This window comes from Watersipora subatra, chromosome 11 (genome assembly GCF_963576615.1).
Source record: "Watersipora subatra chromosome 11, tzWatSuba1.1, whole genome shotgun sequence".
Classification (NCBI taxonomy): domain Eukaryota; kingdom Metazoa; phylum Bryozoa; class Gymnolaemata; order Cheilostomatida; family Watersiporidae; genus Watersipora; species Watersipora subatra.
In genome coordinates this window covers 2,029,674-2,053,271 of record NC_088718.1, presented here as the reverse complement: position 1 = coordinate 2,053,271, position 23,598 = coordinate 2,029,674, and the positions used below count along the sequence as shown (strand labels likewise).

General features: G+C 36.1%; 2 protein-coding genes across 2 annotated transcripts in view; one reads left to right on the top strand and one right to left on the bottom strand.

The window, feature by feature from the left end:
- LOC137408689 (baculoviral IAP repeat-containing protein 7-like) overlaps nt 1-20,888 on the bottom strand; it is a 59,447-nt gene extending 38,559 nt beyond the window's left edge. Inside the window, exons 1-4 of the mRNA XM_068095267.1 lie at nt 20,747-20,888; nt 17,948-18,142; nt 12,357-12,530; nt 11,988-12,185 (exon numbers count right to left, since the gene is read on the bottom strand). Of these exons, the coding sequence (XP_067951368.1) occupies nt 11,988-12,185; nt 12,357-12,525 (367 nt within the window). The 5' untranslated portion in view covers nt 12,526-12,530; nt 17,948-18,142; nt 20,747-20,888. The remainder of the gene's footprint in view (nt 1-11,987; nt 12,186-12,356; nt 12,531-17,947; nt 18,143-20,746) is intronic.
- LOC137408688 (calphotin-like) lies at nt 14,149-14,886 on the top strand. Its single transcript, XM_068095266.1, has one exon. It carries the CDS (start codon nt 14,149-14,151, stop codon nt 14,884-14,886), a length of 738 nt encoding a protein of 245 aa, XP_067951367.1.
- Nucleotides 20,889-23,598: the final 2,710 nt, after the last annotated feature.

Sequence of the window (23,598 nt, the reverse complement as noted above, 5' to 3'; positions counted from 1 at the left end):
TGCTCCTCTATGAGGAGAGACTCCCTCTCTTCTAGTGAAAGTTCTTTCAGGATATATGAAAGATAATATTGAGGAGGCATGTTATCTGTAAATTATAAACAAAATAAGTGAAGCTGATCAACCAAGAATGGCAGAAGTGACTTAAATGAATTGCAAGCAACTCCAACTATAATAGAAAATTTATCATCATTATCATCGCTATTATTGTTATTTTTATTCTTATTATGAATGTGTATAAAGAGTTCTGTAAATTCTTCATAATTAAGAGTTGTGTAAACTCTTCATAGATTATTCAACCAAAATGATAGTTTTCTGTTTTCTGATTCAATTAATGGAATGCATTCAATTAATTGATGAATTTAAAATAATCTTATCAAACCGACAATCTTTATCAGAAACTATTTTTAAAGAAGTTTGGGTAATCATTACAGGCAACAATTCATCAGATCTTTTTAGCATCCATAGAAATGAATACAAATTAAAATTATGGTATTATTTTAGACTCACTATATTCTAAACTTAGAAAATGAGTAAACTGTCTGTGTCGCCGCCAAATCCTTTTGCATCATTAGACTAACCAAAAATTATAACTCGTGACTCGTAACAGACCTTAATAAACTTCAGTATCTGCTGTCTGAGTGTTCATTCACATATCACTAGAATTATTAATAATTGAACAATTCTTCTTATTGATTCAAACTACTAGAATAATTCTAGTAATATGTGCCCCACTCCGTCTGGCATAAATTGATCAAACTTCCAGTTGGCCAAAACTCCGAAAATACAATACCAAACCAAAATTGTCGTAATGTTTGTCATACTCTAACACAGTGGTTCCCAACCTTTTTACTTCTGCACCCCTGAAAAAATTTTGCTCTAATCTCGCACCCTCTAAAAAATAAAATCCCCAATAACTCGCATCCCGAAAAATAAATAGCAAGTTATGTAGACTACGAAACGTTGATGCAACGTATATATTTTAGTAACGTATATAATTAGTACAAAAGTCGCCAAATTTTAAGTTCGAGATAAACTCTTAGCTTTATCGAAAAAAGACGAAAAAGTATCGCGTTGCATATACTTAGGTCCCAAAATATTTCAATGTAATTGTCCGCGCGAGAAGAATTGGCCTTGCCCCAGATATAGTAATTGAACCTTACGAAAAATCGTTCTTAACAGGGGCGTCGCAACACGTGGCTGCATCGGTAAAATAATTAGCGTGCGCCATAGCTATATCTATAGCTGGACGCACACACCAACACTTCGAAATATATGTGTAGATAGATCATATGATTAAATTTTGTACGTTTGGCAGTATCGCACTTAAGCGCGGAAAAGTCGTTCAGCAAGGACTCGAAGAAGTAATATCTCGGGAGTCCTTTTTTCTGTTTGGTGCCATGAGGACGTTCTTATCTGATTAAAATCAATTCATCAACAATGTACATATGAAAGAGGAATCAAGAATGAAGATAGTATTAACTTAGGATTTCCATGACGTTATCGACCTATGTTTTTGAAAACTTTCTTAGAATTTCCTCGAAAGATATCATATCCTTTAAAGTGCAACACAATTCATTAAACTAATGAGATTTCTTGCAGCCCTGCTTCTCGCATCCCCTGCAATGATGTCTCGCACCCCCTGGGGGTGACAGTGTACCCCTGTAGACCTCCTACACCAGGGTGCAGGAGACTCTCCTCATGCTCGTACCCCCTGGGGGTGCGAGCACCTCTGGTTGGCAACGACTGCAGCCTAACAGATCAAATGTTTTAGCCGTAAAACGTCAGTTTCTATGAGAAAACAGGAGCAACTTTAGCTGCCTGAATCAAGTCCAATTTATTAGTAATAGCAAAATAAATTACAATCAACAAAAATCTACAAACATAACATTGCTGAAAAAAGGCTTTTATTAGCATAATTACTAATTACTGTTGTGGCAAACATTTTGTATGCCTTCCTCACTGATGATGCAACATTCCTGTTTCATAGCGACACAGGAGCTGACATCTCACAAACTCATTAATAAACAATGTTCAGAAACATTTTACAGTAATACTTCAACTTACGAGTGCTTCAACGTACGAGAAACTTGAGATACGAGCCAGCTTTTAAGCAAGTTTTCGCACTAACATACGAGCCATGTTTGAGATACGAGCACGTGAGTCAGTTGCCAAGTATGCCGGAGGTGTTTTATGAGAACAACATCACTCTGTATTTTTAACTGCTCAGGTTATACTTTTGTACCGTGTTTTTTGTGCGCGATTTTCAGTGCAGAATTATGTGAATTAAAAGTACTGTGCGTAGACCGAAAGTTTGCCAGTAAAATGAAAGATGAAATGCAAAAAAAATCAAATAATAACAATTGATATTAAACGGAAAATTATTGAAAAATTTGCAAAATGTGTAAGCGTGATTGAGCTAGCTCAGCAATATGACAGAAATACATCCACAATTATCAAACAGAAGGATTATATTCAGGGCATTTATTTAGTTCGCAAAAGGACTAACCATAGTTTCTAAACGGCGCAGCGATCTTTACGACCGCTGATGGAGAGACTGCTCAGGCATTGGATAAAAAATAAACCATTGGCCGGTGACAACGTAACTGAACGATGCTATGTGAAAAGTCCAGTGTTATCTATCAAAACTATAAACATTCGGACAAGTTGGCTAGTGGTCGTACATTAACCGTTTGCGACGACACCCATGTTCGCGTTAATCGCAACATGTTGAAAGGGCGACAAAGGCAAACGTCCTCAGATAGGTTTATCTTAAAACGGCCGGCTAGTCGTGAAAGCGAAACAAAGGAAAAAATTGGCTAACTAGCGAGAAACTTCAAACTATGAATGCCGAATATATTTTAATTACGTTAAGTTAAAAATGAAAGTTTGCTTTTAGGTTTGCTTCTAAGTTTGTCTTTTAAGATTTTGATAAAATCAAAATTTATCAAAGTCAACTGTTGTAATGAAGGATAACTCTCTATAATTCCCTATGATATTTCCCTCTCTGGCAAATGCTAGCGTTAGCTGCTATTGTATGTATTTAATTTTACATTTTAATTAATCACATTTCCTTGCATTATTTTTTATTTGTTGCTTTTTAAAAGCTATTAGTAAGTTAGGACAATAACCAACATGTTCTTTCTGTTACAATATCTTGTTTTGAGTGTTTTATTTGTATTTTTTAGAGTATGGAAACCAATCAATATGTATTTAATTGTTCTACATATAAATAAATTGCACCAACATGCAAGTAAAATGACATACGAGCTCAGTCTCGGAACGCATTAAGCTCGTAAGTCGAAGTATGACTGTATATGACATTATGTATGGCATTACGTATGATGTTCTGCAAAACTGTCGACTGAACATAGTAGCATTATGTCGACTGAACATAGTGGCATCTATCATCTATCTATAAATCTATCATCTTGCTGCCCTTTTCTTGGTTCGGAGCTTCTTTATTTTCACCTACAGGAAAGACTTGCCACTAAGCACTACCATTCGGTGTACAACAAGACTAATTCACGCAAGTCAATCAACAAAAACATTACATTAGATCGATAATAATTCTTGAACAAAAAAATATTATCTTTAAAAAAAATTCCACAACTGTAATAAGTGTTGCCATCCCGAAATGAATGTTCACCTTTTACTAGAGGGAAAATATGATTAAACTTGTCACCGCTCATCTTCTTCTCAACTTTCTGATATGAACACTGGCACTTCATCATGTAGAGCAAGAATGGCCAAATCACATAGTTGACGATCCAGAGCAGGAATATCTAGAAAGTCAAGGGGCCATTGCAAGGTCATCATAAAGTCAACTTGTAACCTTATACGTGCCATAATCTATGCACGCTTGTGACAATTTTATATAGGAAATAGAAATATACGAACACATATCAAATATTACACATTTGTAATCACATGTTTGAGAGGACCAACAAGTCCTGCAAGACACAGGGAACATTTAAGACACAAGAAACAAAAGATGATTGAAATGTATCCTGATATAACCCATCTCTTTGGTCTTCAAAGATATATGGGATCTTACTAACTTGACATGACAGACTCGGTAAAGTTAGCAAGGTGAAATGACTGACAGGTGAAGTTAGTGAGATATGAAATGACTGACAGGTGAAGTTAATAAGATGCCATAGGGTGGGTGACACGCTAATGACCTCTTACAAACTAGACTTGTCAGTCATGTCATATTTCACTAACTTCACCTGTCAGTCATGCCATTTTACTAACTCCACCCTGTCAATCATGTCATGTTCAAGGTGGCCTTAATCACGCCAGGAAAAAAATACAGAGAGTAAATGCTCAGCAGTTAAATATCTGACATGTGCATGATCATGCAATTCGTACTAGTTGCCTATAGTCATTTATTGAGAAGTTTGAAAGGAATTCGTAAAGAAAAGAATATTTGGAGGAATTTGTGATTATCTAAGTATCAATGACAACAGTTTTAAAAATTTTTTAAAAATAATTTTGAACTTTGACCTTGCAGAAGCCAGCTCACTATAAACCTACTCGTAGCATAAAACAGATAACTTAACACAGATAACCTAACACAGATATTATATCCATGCTATTATTACTCAACAGGTAAATACTGGTCACAATACTGGTACTAATGCAACTATCCTCCCTCGAGTTACTCATATTTGTAGCTCGAGACATTTATTACTATCCACAGTGAGTAACTCTATGCGCAGTTTATAATAGACATATCTAGAGTGAGTAACTCTATGCTCAGTATACAGTATACATATCCAGGGTGAGTAACTCTATGCTTAGTGTACAGTAGACATATTCAGGGTCAGTAACTATACCCTCAGTGTACAGTAGACATATCTAGGGTAAGTAACTCTATGCTTAGTGTACAGCAGACATATCTAGGATGAGTAGCTGTATACTCTATGTACAGTAGACATATCCTTAAACTTCGGAAAACTGAGCTTAAATAAAATGTAATCCTATATGAGACTTTTAACAAAACCTCAAACCTGTTTGATAAAACACAAAACAGGCAAATTCATTTTAATCTTTAATATATTTTTATATACCTAAGCACATCAAAATAAAAAAGACGTATGGCGCATAACACTACATATTTCACAAATAATTTTTAAAAAAGAATTAAAAACAACAGTTTTAAATTTTGCCCAAGTTCAAACAATGCCATTAATGAGCATGTTCACATAATACAAATTGACTAACACTCACATATACACTCATAACGACACCCATAAACATGCATATATATATACACCCATTCACCTGTATAGCAGTGCCAGCAGCTCATGCTGCTCTAAAACAGGAGTTGAGGGATACAATCTTTGTTATATAAAAGATTGCTGAGGTTGAGGCATTTAAATACTGGTGCATAGATGTCCGAAATCTGTCTTTAGTTTATTAAAACTAATCTTATGCAATATAAAAATAAATCAAAGTAGGTATTTGATATAATTCGATGTTCAACATACCCACTTTCTTTCCTCTGCCATATTATTGACCTTCATACCATCTGCTCCACCTTTGTTGTGTACCAAAGAGCAATGAGGGAACCACCTTGAACAATACAAATGTGAACATGAAAAAATCATAACAGGTTTAGGATGACCTTTCCGCTAACAACAAGGAGGAAATGCCTAGAAGCGTAGCGAATCATAAATCAAAACCTAGCGAACCCATAGTGAAAAAAGCTCTTCAGCATTCCAGTTACTGTACACTAATGTATGCATGAATGTAAGTGTAACTTTATTGGCACTTTTTTTCATCACATGCCACAACAACAAAAAAGTACATAAAATGACAGAGATCAGGGTTTATTCAGCGAATTTAACTGATGTGTTTAAAAAAGTTGGTAATCTAATAGTATTGTGTAGGAGCCGCGATAGTGAACTAAAGGCTGTAATTACAGACATTTTATAAACTGAAACATACGATGGCGGATGTAGTATGTTGGTGTTACAGAATAGAAAACTATCTTTGACATATGTGTGGAGGGATAAATACAAATATTCTGGGTATAATTTACGCATAGTTTTGAAACCTGTAACACAAACTAATAAATATATTTTACACCTCTATCAAAATGGTTTTAATGTGGACCAATGCAATTACGGAACCACTTTCTTGTTACGGAATATTGTGGTTGCAAAAGATGCTATGAAACCAATCATCAAAAGCTACTATACCGTAATGATCGTGATGACATTCAATACATTGGTTAAAATACTCACACTTGAAACCCTCGGGGTTATTAACTAGCACAGTTGATCATTACGCATAACGTAACAATTATTAACCGGCTATTGTTCCAGTAAAGTCTTTTCTAAACATAACGGTTTGGCAGCCCAACACTCTTACACCTGGACTAAGCATAAACTTTTCAGTATTTTAGAACAGTAGTGAACATAGTTATTATCGGCACACCTGATGATCTCTCACGAGACACTAGACTACCACGATACTAGTTATCATAATAGATTTGAACTTGCGACTTTTAGCTGGGTAGACTGACACTCTAAAACCCTCACTAATGGTTCGCCTCACAGCATTTTAAAATAGTTCTGCACACACTTATTTACTGTGCTTTATCAGGACACCTGATGATTTCCCACAAGACACTAGAGGAACTAAGGCAAGGAACTAGTTTTATTAAAAGAGGATGTTCCCAAAAAAATCTTTAAGATATTGTTCAATACAATGTGAAATAAACAAATTTTCAGACAAAAGCTGTTTTGATAATTTTTGATGAAGACTTTAATAGCACTTAAGATAAAGGGGTGATTCAGCATAAAATATTGAAGCATTGTGACAATGAAATGTCTAGAAAATAAAATGTTAACACATATTAATGACCGCAGGTAATTTAGATAATAGAAGTACAGTATCAGCAAGTATAAGTACAATAGAACCACAGGATATGGCATTAATTCATTCGGAAGCTGGGATCGTAACATGGAATCGCTGTATGGCAGGGCCTCTTAACACCTAGACTTTCTGGCGCAGTGACTTTGGAGAAACACCTATGCAAAGAAGCCTGTTTTAGGCAACTCCTCAAAAAATTTCTGAAATGACCAACGAACCCATCATTAACACTGTCCATAAAACAGACCGTGAAACTTTTTTCTTTTGTACTTCTGTACAATAAATCTAGCAAGATTTTCAAACCTACCAATAGCTTCTCTTATTTTGACCAACAATGTTTATTTTGTTTCCGCATTGTCTGAATTTTCTTATTTTATTATTTCCAGCTTTCTTTCCATAATAATCACCTGCTTGATTCTATTATGATCATCACTAGAAAATCTGAGACCCATTTATTTAAATACTCCCGAATTTAAGTTTAATATAAACACTAAAAATCACAAGTTAACTACAACACCGCAGACAATAAAACGATAAATATGATGCAACCCTCCGCTGGTTCTTCCCTCGGCTAGCTGTAAACTATGGATAATGCCTCAAATCTCTTTTAGGCAATGTAGTAAAATATTGGCCAATTATACACCAACGTCTTAGTAATTTTTTGAACACATTGCAAGGCTGAAAGCAGAGGCCGGATAACCTAGTTTTCCACATCGTGACCGGAAGAAACCATACGCCAGGGCTGCCGTATCCCAAAGTTTGACCGTGTTTAAAAACATTATAGTGAACAATCAACACAATGCTAAGGGCTAGTAACTACTCCACTACTAGTCCACTATCAAGGTAATAGCAGAAACTTAGAAGTATCTTCAGGATATAAGGTAGAGAAGGGTACACTGATGTAATAAGCCTTGTCACTCGTTGTATTTGTCAACTCTGATTTGCTCTTTATAGTTTACAGCACTTTACACATCAGGATGGGCTGCTGTAACAATCTTTATAGAAAATATATCATACTCAGGTCCAGCCTGCAAAGTGTTAGTGTTTTCACCAACTATTGTTCTGGAGAAAATTGGTGTACTCTAATCGCAAAACCTCTGATGTTCAATTATTGTTTGAGTTTTAATGAACAATAATCGAACCTTAGGTGCTTTACTGTCTGCAGTAAATTGTCTGCATTCATGTAGAACATTACTCTTATGCATGGCATCTGAAAGTTCCTTAGGTGTCATAATAGATCTAATAATAATAGTATTATTATTATTAGTTAAAATAATAACATAACAACAATATAACTCAACAAAATAATAACTTAGAAGTATCGCTTGCAAGATGAACTTAAGTAATTAAAGTAATACTTTAATTGTAATTTAATTAACTCGCACAAAATTTGTGCAAGTTACAATACATTGCAATTAAAGTATTACAGTGTTTAATAGAAAGTTTAATAAAAAGAATTTTTCTATCCTTTTTGATTGTTTTTGGTGTTTGAGGTGATCTGACTGTGACAAGATGTTTCAAAATCAAAGTCAACAAAACTTGACGACATTTAAAACGTTCAGACCAAGCAAAAGATTTTATTGCTGTAAAGAGGCCAATAGAAGAGAGACGCGTAACACTGCAACTTGAACGCAATAGCCGATACCGACTATATCTATCATGGTAGCAACCAATGATGTCATTTTGGATGCCTTTTTTGCTAGACGTTTAAACCTTGATCACGTTTTGTCAATTTTTATCTTAAAAAATCCTGGCAGTCAAGATCACTTTAAACATCAAAAACAATCTCAAATGATAGAAAATTACTTTCAGATAAAATCTACTAAAATATTGCGTAAGTTCAACTTTAAGCATACTTCTTAAGTTATTATTATGTTGGGTTATATTGTTGTTATGTTATTATTATAATTAATAATAACATTATTATTATTAGTTCTATTATGACACCTAAGTAAATTTCAGACGCCATGCATAAAAGTCATATTCTAGATGAATGCAGACAATTTATCCCAAACAGTAATGCATCTAATGTTCGATTATTGTTCAATAAAACTCAAACAATAATTGAACATCAAGAGGTTTTGTGACTAGAGTACACCAATTTTCTCCAGAACAATAGTTGGTGAAGGCACTAACACTTTGCAGGCTAGACCTGAGTATGATGTATTTTCTATAAAGATTGTTACAGCAGCCCATCCTGATATGTAAAGTGCAAGTAAACTATAAAGAGCAAATCAGTTGACAAATACAACAATTGAAAAGGCTTACATCAGTGTACCCTTTTCTACCTTATATCCTAAAGGTACAAACACACGAGGCGATTTTATCGCGAGCGTCATGAGGAGGGCAGAGATATCGCTGGCGTGTGTCTAAACACACTTGAGCGATTCACTAGCAAACGATATAATGGGCACGCTCACGAACTGCCAATAGAATTCCGCATCATTAGTTTCTTCGGAGTTGTTAATAAATTTAGGTAAGTCAATGTGGCGCCGTCTAGGCAACAACGTAAACAACTTACGCATTTGCTATCTATGTTAAACCTATCTCACTTTCACGGATTGTACACTGCCTACACTACAAGACATTTTTTGTATTTTTAACTGTAATATTTTAAAGATTTTTATACATATTTTATTTTGTAGTGGTTTTTTTATATTTAATGTATTAAATATTTACCGTTCTCAAGATGGTCAACCTGCGCAACGATTGACTCCAAAAGTTGGTTTTCAACTCGGATTTTTTGTAATTTTAGTTTGTTATGATGTACAGGACTGGGAGTGCTATTATTAAATTTATGAACAATTCAGTGTTCGCTCTGAAGATTTTTCAATCGTAACAAAATAGAAAATTGTCGCTACTCTACGTTGGTGAACATCGATAAGAAATAATCACCCGCCATAAAATTGCATTCTGGTAAAAACCAACCAATCGACATGCATCTCGCTAGCGATAAAGTTGTGTAGAGAAAGTCTAGCGTTATCGCTCTGCATGAGCACGCTGAGTAAGTTTTAGAGCAGATTAGCGCCACACAGCGCGATATCACTCTAAATACCGCCTAGTGTGTTTCACCTTTACAGTTCTGAGATGAATGGGGTAAACAACAGATGGCGGTTAAATATTAACAGAATAACAACGTCTCACTCATGTTTGCTTCTTAAATTGCCTGTTTTAAAGCTAGACCTTAATATCAAAGATGAGAGTCTAGAGAAAGGAGAAATATTAGTTTAGATAGTGGAAACACAGATATTACCTAGCGTGTTCCTTCCAGGGATCATTACCAGACTTCCAACCGCGCAGAACACCATCACAGAACAAACACCTGACTCGATCATCAAATCCAGTGTAGTAGAAACCTAAACATGGCAAAAGTCGAAATGCCTTGAAGCAAGCATTATAAATTGTTTAGACTGACAGAATGTTTTAGGATTAAAATTGCCAAAACTTGATCGCTCAGATCAAATGAAAGTGTGATTATGACATCTATAGTCGCAACGAAACCAACAGAATTCATCGTGTATCACTGAGACTTAAACACAATAGCTAATATCAACAATAGCAACTAGCACCTACTTCAATTTGGAAAGCATTTCTGTTTGAAAGAAAATTAATGCCAATAAAGTAATATATATACATGTATATACCTATTTATATAAATCTGTGTTTGTCTTTTTGTTGAACCCTGTGTCCAATTATAGCAATTAAAATCTCGCAATGAAAAATCCACATGGCACTAGATTTGATCTCGAGATCTCCAGATCGAGAGGTGGCAAGCTCAACAATTAGGCCACAGAATACGGCAGCTGAATACAATCGAATAATTGGGTAAATAGTCATTACATTGGTTAAGATACTCACGCTTAAAGCGCTTGCTTGGGGTTAATAACTAGCACTGTTAACCCTTACGCATAACGATTGTTACGCTGACCCAAACGTAGGTATTGTTCCAGTAAAGATCTAGCTACAGACTAACGTGATACCGCTCAATTCTGGAGCATGTGTCTTGGTCAACCAGTATGGGTCAACCTCGAAAGAAGGTCACATGACCACATAATCTCAAAAAAAGAGCTGCTCCCAACTACGTGTATGCCTACCACACTTGTATGCACATGTACAATATAAGGGTAATGCGAGGTATTTGATACAACGACTAGAGTAGTCCCTCTACACTCCAGTGATGAACGATAAGCAAGACGGAATCAGCTGTTTCAAAGTACAGTGGGTCCTTGGATTACAATGACCTTATTATACGATTTTTGGAACTTGGCTTTACGTAGTTAGTATGTTAGTAAGCTAAGTTAATTTCAATTAAATTTAATGTTTATATTATATGTCTGTCTCGCAAGTAAAAATTCCCCGTGGTACATACTACACATAATATATTGTAACGTTACATTTTATTGCAGATCATAACCACTAAGTACATTAAAGTTACTGTACGTAACTATAGATATTAAGGTAACATAATATTTTGTTACTAATTTTTAATACATACAGTACGTATACAAAATGATAAATAGCGTGATTGTATTCATAAAAAGAGAGGCCTAATACTTTGTTTAGGTTGATATGATCTCCACAGAACTTTTCTTGGAATTCATGTGGTTATGTGATCCTATTTTGAGGTTTTCTAAAATGGCCGACCAAGACACAATTCAAATTAAACAGAGATCCGCTATCAAAGTTTGGGTAGCTGAAAAGTGGAAGACTCAGTACATTCGCTCTATACAGAGTATATATATAGTATATATATACTCTGTACAGAGTATATATATACTATAGTATATATATACTCTGTACAAAGTATGTATATTTATATAGTATATATATACTCTGTACAGAGTATATATATTTATATAGTATATATATACTTTTATTGTCTATATATACCAGGTCTGCCCAATATACTAAATACTACAAACATAAACTTTAAAAATTTTAAGATTTTTAAAAAGGCTAATATTACCAGCTCGAAAACAGGAGTTACTCTCCCTTTCAGCTTCGTGAACAAATACGCTGTGAAGTTTCGCAGTGAACCTAATTAAAAAAATGGAAATAATAAAAAAATGTGTCTTATATAAAAACAAAAATATTTATGATGTTACCTGTGAGAAGAGGTGTGAAAGTTCTCAACTCTTTGGCAGTCAAGTCATTAGCTCCGTACTCTTTGTTGCCACACTCGAGGCCTTTAACAAATAGGCAAAAGGGAAAGTGCTTACGGTGCTCAGTCATTGGATCATCCTGTTCTTCCCATTTGTGAAGACAACCACGACAGAAGACGCATTGTACTCTGTCATTGTCATCTATAAAATATACAATATTCTTCATTATAGTCATCTATAGAATATATACTATACTCTCTCATAGTCATCTATAGAATATATACTATACTCTCTCATAGTCATCTATAGAATATATACTATACTTCTCATAGTCATCTATAGAATATACGCTGGCATTGCAAAAGTACAAACCGAGACAGTAGAATCCTGCCTGAGCCATCTTAATACCAGACAAGTTTCCATCATGAGGCCAGTTGACAAGGAAGGTTGTTCTTCTCTGCTTCTCATCAACCAACAGTGACTCTCGCTCAACAAGTGAGAGCTCATGAAGAATCATGTCGAGAAACTCTCTTGGACTCATTGCTCCTGTAGACCAAGGGATAATATCAGCAGTGAAGTGTGCAGCATTTATGTCATATCTACTAGACACTAAAAGCCAGATTGCTGGTTGTTATAAAGCTGCATTTCCTTGTTTTTCAGTGTTGTCTAAGCTGACAACACACAATAGTGCCTGGCATAAATAAACACTATGAAGCAATTTACTTTAAAACTAGCTATAATAAGTTTTTTTACACTGTCTCAGATTGACCATGATTAGCTATTTACCTGTGACAGACATTGACTGACAGTTGACAATCAGTAAAGAACAATTAATCTGTATAAACAACACTGCTATATGTTAAATACACTCCCTAGCGACCCTCTCACTTTTATATAACTACCGTAACTGTACAGGATATACCTGAGCTCTTCCCACTTCTTATCACGCGACAACTTTCCCTTCTAATGACGACTTAAAATCTCAAACTAATCTATATGGCAGCGTCTTGGAAAGTGGAAAATCCAATTAGTCACACTGGAATATTCCATTGCTGTAGAGTGTAGAGCCATACACTGCATGCACCGGCTTTGTTCTTGAAAACCAACATTGTTAGCTACAGAGCTGAAAACAACTGCTAGCAAAAGACAGTGTGGGAAGGAAAATGTATTTTATGCTTGATTCAGACCAATGTTTTTGGATAAATCTTCTGAGGTCACAGGAAGAGCATTGGGGAGTGCACACAGGATTTTGTGGCACCATCCTGTGATTTCATACCTATTTGGTTCACATCAATTGCACACCTTGTTTAAGCTTGCATAGCAGGATGCAGCCCCTCGCACCATAACCATACATAACCGCCACACGCCATACATAACCATACCATACATGACATTGGTATGAATCAGGCATTATCAGCAAAAAGACAGCTAGAGAAGTTATGGACACGAAAGTGAAACGTAGTGTTTAGGATAAACAGTTTGTTTGTGTGAAAAAGACAAGGCATTTCCTAGATTTGAAGCAAAATATAAAAACACATGATGATTCATCATCTTTGAACCAGTTATAATTGACATGATTGATAAACAATGGCGCCACGGTGTCTGATTACACAATTTATGGCTAGTGACTGCAGCACAGTGGCTAAATTTAGCATTCATAGCCCCAAGCTATTTGTTTGCTAAAGTGTGTGCGCACTTCACCCGTTGGTTTCTTACATGTGACATTGAACATCACAGAACAACAGATAACGACAAAAACTACCAATGAACAGTTGTGCCATCTTATGGTAGTGACTCAATAAAGCCTTCATAGATGCTTTACGATGTTAGCCAAGTGATAAATAATAGTCAGGTCAGGTGTGTTTTTATGGACTGAGTTTACTTATCACACTATCACACTGACAGTTCCATGCGCCGCGAAAGATCATCGGGTGCAATAACTATACATGTATAATTATTGTTCGTTTCGGCACAACCCAACAATGGCACAGCCGGTAGTATTCCTGGCTGCAGAACGGAACATGTGAGAAAAATTCGCTTTTTCTAACAGCGGGCTTCGAACAGCTGGACAAACAAGGCTTCTATTATAGGAAAGACGGCTGTACCTGCTGTGTTTATTGCTATACCTGCTGTGCTTAATACTTTACCTGCTGTGCTTAATGCTATGCCTGCTGTGCTTATTGCTTTACCTGCTGTGCTTATTGCTATACCTGCTGTGCTTATTGCTATACCTGCTGTGCTTATTGCTTTACCTGCTGTGCTTATTGCAATACTTGCTGTGCTTATTGCTATACCTGCTGTGCTTAATACTTTACCTGCTGTGCTTAATGCTATGCCTGCTGTGCTTATTGCTTTACCTGCTGTGCTTATTGCAATACTTGCTGTGCTTATTGCTATACCTGCTGTGTTTATTGCTATACCTGCTGTGCTTATTGCTATACCTGCTGTGTTTATTGCTATACCTGCTGTGCTTATGGCTATACCTGCTGTGCTTATGGCTATACCTGTTGTGCTTATTGCTTTACCTGCTGTGCTTATTGCTTTACCTGCTGTGCTTATTGCAATACCTGCTGTGCTTATTGCTATACCTGCTGTGCTTAATGCCATACCTGTTGTGCTTATTGCTATACCTGCTGTGCTTATTGCTATATCTGCTGTGGTTATTGCAATACCTGCTGTGATTATTGCTATACCTGTTGTGCTTATTGCAATACCTGCTGTGCTTATTGCTATACCTGCTGTAATTATCGCTATACCTGCTGTGCTTATTGTATTACCTCCTGTGCTTATTGCTATACCTGCTGTGCTTATGGCTATACCTGCTGTGCTTATGGCTATACCTGTTGTGATTATTGCTATACCTGCGGTGCTTATTACAATCCATGTTGAATCAGTCATTTAATGTTTTGAAACTTTTCAAAACCAGCAGACCTTTAGACGCATGGACTGTATTACTATCTGTTAACGAAAGTTGTTTGACTCTATTTCGAGCAGAATTCATTATTTTTTGATGATACAAAACACACCGACTTTCGATATGCAAAGTTGTATGAAGCTGCCTCAAATCGACCGCATTTCAATAAAAAATGGGAGGAAAAAAATCAAATGATCTTTGAGCAAAAAATCACAAATTTTTTTTATCTTTTTGAACGAAATCGTGACCTCTTTTGTATTTTTTGCATAAATTAGCAAAAATCGGTGTCTCTCGAACAAATAATCTGAAAATCTATTTACAAGCAGTATTGTTTTAAAGTGAGTATAACAAACCTGTAAACCCTCCACTGTTTAGAATTAGTGTGATAAGAGAATTGACTACATGTGTAGTACAGTGCTATAGAAGTACCTATAAAGCTAGGACCTATGAGGTTATTTACTAAACCTCAAAGCAGGACAAATTGTAAAGTAGCACTTGTAACCGGTACAGTTTTCTCTCACAACTCTGTCTAATAAATGAAATTATGACATCAAACAGATCTATAGTTAACCAGGCTAGCTTATACTTGTGAAGTAAAAACTACAAATAAATTGAAGTGTATGTCTTGTTTCTTTATGTAGTTAATTTGAATATTGTAATCAACTTATTAAAAATAAAACACTACAAAGTTTGAGTTATTAGTTATAAAGTTTCAGTGTTGAGTTAATAACTTTACCAGTAACTTTAGCCTTTGGATGAACGGAATAGATGGAAAGCTTTAGCAGTTTAGCTTTCTGCAGTGTAAGTAAAAACTAAAAATGCAGCCTACAACTCAGAATCAAAAAGAGAAGTAAACTCTAACTAGTAAACTCAAATACAAAAGAGGGACTATTACATCTATTTATGTACCTTCACTTAGTGCTATCATACTAATTAGTAAACTCAGAATGCAAAAGACAGACTATAATATTATATTTACAAGTATATCTGCACTTAGTGCTACCATTACAACTAGTAAACCTACACCGAGCGACGTCTAACTTTTCAGCAAAAATGGTTTGAACGATAAAAACTGAGAAGGAAGATATTGATCAATAAGCCTGCGGAAAGAATGAAAATATGTCCATACTAAAGGTGTTCATCTTCCAGCGCAGCAGAAAAAGGAGTCACTCCGTTGTGCAACAGAATGCAGCCTACAGCTTCAGAAAGACAGACTACAACAGCTACAACTTTACATGTACCTAACCCTAGACTACCACACCATACAGCTGTACATGCACCTAAACCCTAGACTACCACACCATACAGCTGTACATGCACCTAAACCCTAGACTACCACACCATAAAGCTGTACATGCACCAGTAACCCTAGACTACCACACCATACAGCTGTACACACACCTAAACCCTAGACTACCACACCATACAGCTGTACATGCACCTAAACCCTAGACTACCACACCATACAGCTGTACCTGTACCTAAACCCTAGACTACAACACCATACAGCTGTACATGCACCTAAACCCTAGACTACAACACCATACAGCTGTACATGCACCTAAACCCTAGACTACCACACCATACAGCTGTACATGCACCTAAACCCTAGACTACCACACCATACAGCTGTACATACACCTAAACCCTAGACTACCACACCATACAGCTGTACATGCACCTAAACCCTAGACTACCACACCATACAGCTGTACACACACCTAAACCCTAGACTACCACACCATACAGCTGTACATACACCTAAACCCTAGACTACCACACCATACAGCTGTACATGCACCTAAACCCTAGACTACCACACCATTAAGCCAATCCACAAAATGACAGCAAACAAATTCTGAATTGTCAGTGAATGATTTGAACAAACAGAACTGAAAAGACAGAAATCTATGAGCTAGAGGCAAGAATGATCTATGAAACAAACTAATCTTTCCGCTTAATAGAACAAGAGACATTTTTAACTTTGATAGAAACGTACAGATGAGGCTATAAGCAGCCTACACGCGAGGAGACTGCTGCCCCATCGCTTGAAGAAGTACACATTACATTACAGGCTGGCTGCAAGGACTGGCTCGAAGACAGTTTTTGAAACTGTGGATGACTGATCAAATATCTGTAATTAGCCGATTGTGCGCCTAGCCGCCACTGATCCAAAGGGAGATGTATATGTTACGAACACAATTGACACTTCTGCTACTCTACACACTTATGAAAAGCTACAAGCAATAGCAGAGATGAATATCAGCGAAACCGAGAGGGCCGACTGTGAACTTGCAAGTTTTGTAACTGATAATGTGACAAATAGGGCAGCTATGAAGATATCCTTAAAACAACGATGAAGACATACGGTAATTAGTTACAGATGCGGAGGACATATGTTGAATTTGATAACTAAAAACGTTGAGCTGCCTAATGTCCACAAACACAGCATCAACACAATCAAGTACTTTAGAAGTGTACATCCCTCCCAGCTGCTCATTAAAACCTGGTTCCCATATACGCTGCATGCACCGGCGACAGCACCGCAGGGCTATCAGCAGTGAAATGTGAACATACGCGCCGAGTATCGACGAGTACCGCCAGTAGTCAACACAAGAGTTCTACGCTGTTTAACCTTTGCAAGTAGTTGAAGACCAAACCGTCCCAAAATGCACTGTACATGTGAAGGTCAGCATTTTCGAAACAGCATGGCGAGCAGCCATTTTATGCGATTGTTAGCGACGCAGCTTTATGTGGACATAGGCCACTGAGCCTAGCGCCACAAGAGTTTTGCTGTGCCAGATTACCGCCGAGTCTCGCAGACGATATGGGAACCAGGCTTTAGGTTCATGTAAGCGGTTTAATTATCAACTGTGAATACATGTTCTGCTCACATTTTATATACATTCTGTTTTTACTGTTGAGTTATCAAACAGGATCACAGTAATACAAACTAGTGGATCACTAGTTTGTATTAATTACTAGTAATACAAACTAGTAGGATCACTATTAATACAAACTAGTGCTTTTACTGGACCATATTCCGTACCTGATTAGCTCATGAACATGGTATGGCCTATAGGGAAACTGTTTGATTTTTGTTGACTTTTCAATCTATGCTATCATAATAGCCAAGTTCATCGACTGCAGCTATGATTGGAGGTTGGGAAAAAGATTGCATCACACAGGAATTGAACTCGCAACCTTCGGCTTTGCCCCCCTTTTCTTTTCTCTAGGTATGAAGCTGCTAAAGGAAAAACGCTGCTTACGTTATCGGTACGATTGAGCTCTGTAACTAACAGTTTACAAGAATAATCGGTAGATTTTGATAGTACAGATAGTACGTGAGGAACATAGAGAGCAACCTGACAAGGACATCGCTCGCCTCATTCATGATGCTTCTCTGAAATGAACAACAGAAGACTATCTCAACCGAATTGCTAATGCTTTGGATCAGGTACAAGCATCAGACTGCGCTAGAGCAGAAACAGTTGTAACACTGAATCAGTTACAAGTTACAGTAATGTTAAAGTTACAAGATCTACTTGATACTGGTGAGTTAAAAATGCTAAACTGACTAGCATCGGATGCAGATGCAACACTACATCACAATCTGGCTTATCTGCTTATCTTTACACCCACGGACAGTCAGTAAATCCAAAATGGAGTGTCAAGCAAATGAGGCTCCTTTTGTGCCTAACTGCTTTACTGATAAAGTAGTCGATGCAATACAATCATCACATGATTAAAACTTCTTACTGGTATTGACAGTGACTTTTGACATTACACACGAAAACTCTTTACTGCAATTAGCTCATGTGCATCGAAAGGATATTCTCCATTCATACAAAAACAAGAAACTAGCGAGGTAGTGAAAAAGCTGGCAAGCTGGTTTTTATTTTTTACATGAGGAATGAGCTTAAATATTTCATAGTGCCTTTTTATGTCTTTGGCTTTCATTCGTACTTTGTGTGAAACTGCTAGTAGCCCTACTCCACTCACTTACATGTAGTTTGCACATATAATTTCATATGGCTGTTGAATGTGAGAAATATAGGAACAGGTCAAACTAAAGCATGTCACTGAAAAGGGTTTCATTAGCATTCTAATATGGAATGCAGCATGGCACTTTACATGACCAAAAATGAGTAAAAATCAAATTTATCAAAAAATAATAGGCATCGAAAAAATTAATTGAGCTAGAAAAATCCAAATTTTTTTAAAATGATCACAATTTCTTCAACCTTGTTTCAATATGGCACCGAGGAACAGAGAGGCCACAGACACAATCTTGAGTCAGTTTGACTTAGAATCAAAAATGGAAAGTTGTATACAATATCCTTCAAGTAACTTAAGGCAGAAATACTCTCTAACCACTGGATGAGCACTGAACCTAGTAAAAGGTGTACTAGTTGTATCCATTTGTGTACAAAAAGTCATTGGGTACAAAAACACTGTCTTTACTCAAGTTATTTGAGTAAACCCGCAATCCTAGGAACCCAGGCTTTTAAGTAAAGACAGTCCTATGAATCCAGGCCTTTTGAGTAAAGACACGGTCCCAGGAACCCAGGCCTTTTGAGTAAAACCTAATAGTCTGGGAAATGCAGACAATTTGAGTAAAGAAGCACTACCCTTACAATGAAACTCTTTACCTGCCCAGAAACTGTGATCGCTGCACTCTGTGTTTACATTCACACATTCAAAAAGGTAAGTGCAGCAGGATTGGCAGTTTCCTAAGTTGCCTTATTCAACATAAAATAAACTAGAAATTCCACTGTCATACAGCCCACGCCCAAAGTGATAATGTTAGTGATAAGTGATAAAGTGATAAGTTTTTATCTATTTAAAAAAGTGTTTGGTCATGACAAACAGCAATCATGAAAGGAAAAGATTATATGTTTGTATATCTCTCCCGCTGCAATAGGAGAAATGCAATATTAGAAGTAAAATGCACTGATATTATTAGAATAACCAATATTATTAATATAGTAATACAGTAATAATAGAAAACCAATGAACAATTTTGTTTACATTTAAAAACGTCATAGCTAACAATATCAAGAAGTATCAAAAAGAATATCCAAACTTAGTAATAGTAATACAGTAATAATAGAAAACCAATGCACAATTTTGCAGCGATCTTTAACATAAAGCAAGTATGAGCGTTCACGCGTCTGAAAGTTTTTTGCAAACTGGAGCAAAATAAAAAAAGGTTCTCGTCATAAAGGGGCGTTGTAGTTCAGCCCTAGCTTGTACATAAGTTGTAAAGAATTTCCGCTAACGTTTTAAATAATGAAGCCTTCGGTGATTAGACAAAAACATAAGCTGATAAACTGTGTACCACAATTTCGTACCTATAAATCGGTCAACGCCTCTAACGGTCTACGTTTATTACAGAAACCTTCGAATATATTCGATTACAAGTAAACAATGCCATAGACTGGTGAAATGTGCACAATATTTTTTCGCGAAATGCGCACGACTTGATCGTTATATTCCCTGTTGATCGCCGTTTCAATTTCCGGTCTTAACTTTTATTAAACCAAGCTTTTCAAGCGTTTTGTGGCAATTTTCGTCCAAATTAATCTATTTAATTAGTCTATTTGTCTATAATCCGATCAGATGGGTAAGTTTTAAGATAATACCGACGGTTTACAAAGACTTGGTAACATATTTAAATAGGTTTAAATGTGTTTTGTATTGTTATTATACTTTAACGACTTCACAAAACGATGCTTAAATTTGTTGATGAAATTTCTAGACAAGGGTTCGTCTCATTGTTGATGAATAATTTTCGTAAGTTGCCTTATTCAACATAAAATAAAATATTTAGTTTATTCTTACTGACCTCGCTCCTTATGAAGGATGAGCTAGAGGAAGTGATTTTGAGTGCCGGTCTGTCATGCAAAGAGATAACGACTCGTTCCTGAAAGAGCTGACGTGGCTTCTTTGAATGCTCCATGTTTACCTTGACCATCGACCTCAGCAGCACCGTCTAATGGGAACACTAAATAAATATAGCTGAGGATTAAAACAAATGAAAATTTGTGATCCATTCAATTCATGCAGCAATTCTTCATACAACTAACTTATATGACTCTGATTTGCAAAGCGGAAAATCCAATTAATCACTCTAGAATATTCCATTGACGTACAGCCATTCATAAGCTTTTTTTCTTGAAACAAACAAATGCAAGCTCGAAGACTGCAACCAACTGCTAGCAAAAGGCAGTCAGGGAATAGAAAAGGCATTTCAGTGAAACTTTAGTCAGCTAGGCAAGCATGCATGAGGTCAAACATCGACTTGTGAAGTGTGTAGTTTTCCCTCATATGAATTTAACTCAATAACTCCCACTTTGATACCCCATTCTCCCACAATACCATCTATATATGAAAACCTTAAACTCTGTGTGTATATGGATTAGTTTATCCAGCTATAGCTACTAAAATACTGGAATGAAGAATTCGTAACACAGAAAATTTGATCTTGTAACCTCCCAATCGCCAGGCAAATGAATGACCAATTTAACTACGCGAGATTGATGGATTCATTAGGCGATATGTCGCGATGTGGGTGCAATTACGCTACCACTCTTCGTTACGGTGCAACGTCATTCTATGTATTAGTAAGAGCTTACTCAAATTAGCCATTGGCAATGTGCCAGACTAATGGCAAGTGATATTGTTTATAAGCTGAGTTTATAAGTGTGGCATTACTATTACTGTTTATGAGCTGATTTTTAATACCCATACAACGCCGGGCATTCCGTTAGTGTGTAACATATATGTAACAACAGTTTTTTAGAGTTGCATTATTATAAGCATACATTCAAATGGAAAACGTTCACAGTCCGACAAAATTAATCTTTTAGCTATATAATAATACCAAATTAGGATAGTTTACAACATTTCATGTGACCTAAGGGCCATATTTAGTTAGTTCCTATTAAATTTGACGTAATTAGTCAAGCACACCAAAATTATCAAACTGGAAAAGTAGATTCTGAAAAAAAGAAGATTCCAAACTACGGCGTTTTTGTGATGGCTGCGATTAACTTCATTTTTGAGCTTTTAAGAGCTTGTAATCACATTTCCACATTTTTTTGCTCCTACAATACAGCAGAGTAAAACATGATGAACCCTTTGATACAAAATAACTGTAAAGTAAATCTTTTTGCAAGTCAACCTTAAAGAACCAATTTACAAGACGTGTTTGAAACTCCTGGAAACATGGTAGTTGTGAAACTATAAGTAAAATAAATGGTAACAAATAAAACAAAACAAATACATGTACATGAAACATGTTAATTTAAACTATAACTCAAGTAAATTGAGGTTACTGTACTTGGTATTTTTTGTAACTAACTCTGCGACTGAACAGATGCACTGTCAAAACTGATACTTCCGTTCTATTATGTATTAACAAGAAGACCTCATTTTTGTCAGACTACTACACATTCTATTACCATAATTTTGACACAGAATTTTAGTTTATAAGATAAACTTCATTTAATGCTGTAATTGATTAGGTGAGGTGTTTAGTGCTGATTTTAGGGTTTGAAATAGAGCAAACATAATACAATGAATTTTTACAAGAATATTTGATGTCCAAATATAACAGTTTTGAACTGTCAAAAAATATTGAAATGCATAAACTTTGTATAAAAAGGTCCATAAGTGCTATTGTTCTAGGTTTGACAGGACCAGTATGAACAAGATGCAACTAACTCGCTCATTTATCTAATCTGCAGTAATGTTTCTCTAGAAACTTCATAAAAAGCACATTTGGCCACACTTAGCTTAAGGTTTGCTTTGGTTATGGATATAATGCCTGATTCAGACCAATGCCGTATGTATGGGGTGTAAGGTGCTGCGCCCTCGCAAGGCAATGCTCTTGTAGAGCGTGTGCAGGATTTAGTTGCGCCATCCTGCGACTTCATAGCTATTTGTTCACAGCAATCGTGCACTTGCACAAGCTTGCAAAGCAAAGGGCAGCACCTCGCACGTCATATATAAGGCATCGGTCTGAATCAGGCGTTAACAGCAAAAAGCGAGAGAAGTTACAGACACAGATGAGAAATGTACTGTTGTTTACGAAGTAAATAGTTATAAGGTAGACTTATAAGCGTTATACTCCATGATGATGAGTGAAAATAATTTGATATTGTAAATGTATTTATCAAAAAAGATTAATTGCGGATTTCTTACCCATACCCTAGGATGGTAATACGCGAGACAAAATGTCAGAAAAATATCTACCACAAAATAGGGTAAGCGATAATCTTTTATTCAATCCTTCATGCATCCATAACCATTGGAGTTATCTTCTACACGCTGCTTTCAGCAATATGTTGCCAGCACATTAATTTTTTTTATAAATGACTGTTAAAAAATCTACTAAAACATTTTTAGCTTACAAACGTTTAATCATTAAAACAGTAAAACCTTTGTAAAGATATCAGAACATCACTTTTGCTGATGCATTGGCTTACCTGCTGTCAGCACACACTCGGTCATTGTATACTATCATGAACCTAATAAAGGCACATGATTGGAATCTGAATGGTCAAGTTTACCCAATTGCGTACATCCAAAAGCACCATAAGAGAGTGAGAAATTGCTTAATGCACAATCTTACAAATTCACAGTAAGCAGCAGTTAATGCATATGACAGCTCCGGTGATGGAGCCATTAGGTGAA

Bases quoted from the DNA above. Each gene is read 5' to 3' on its own strand.
- LOC137408688 (XM_068095266.1), top strand. From the start codon at position 14,149: ATGCCTGCTGTGCTTATTGCTTTACCTGCTGTGCTTATTGCTATACCT.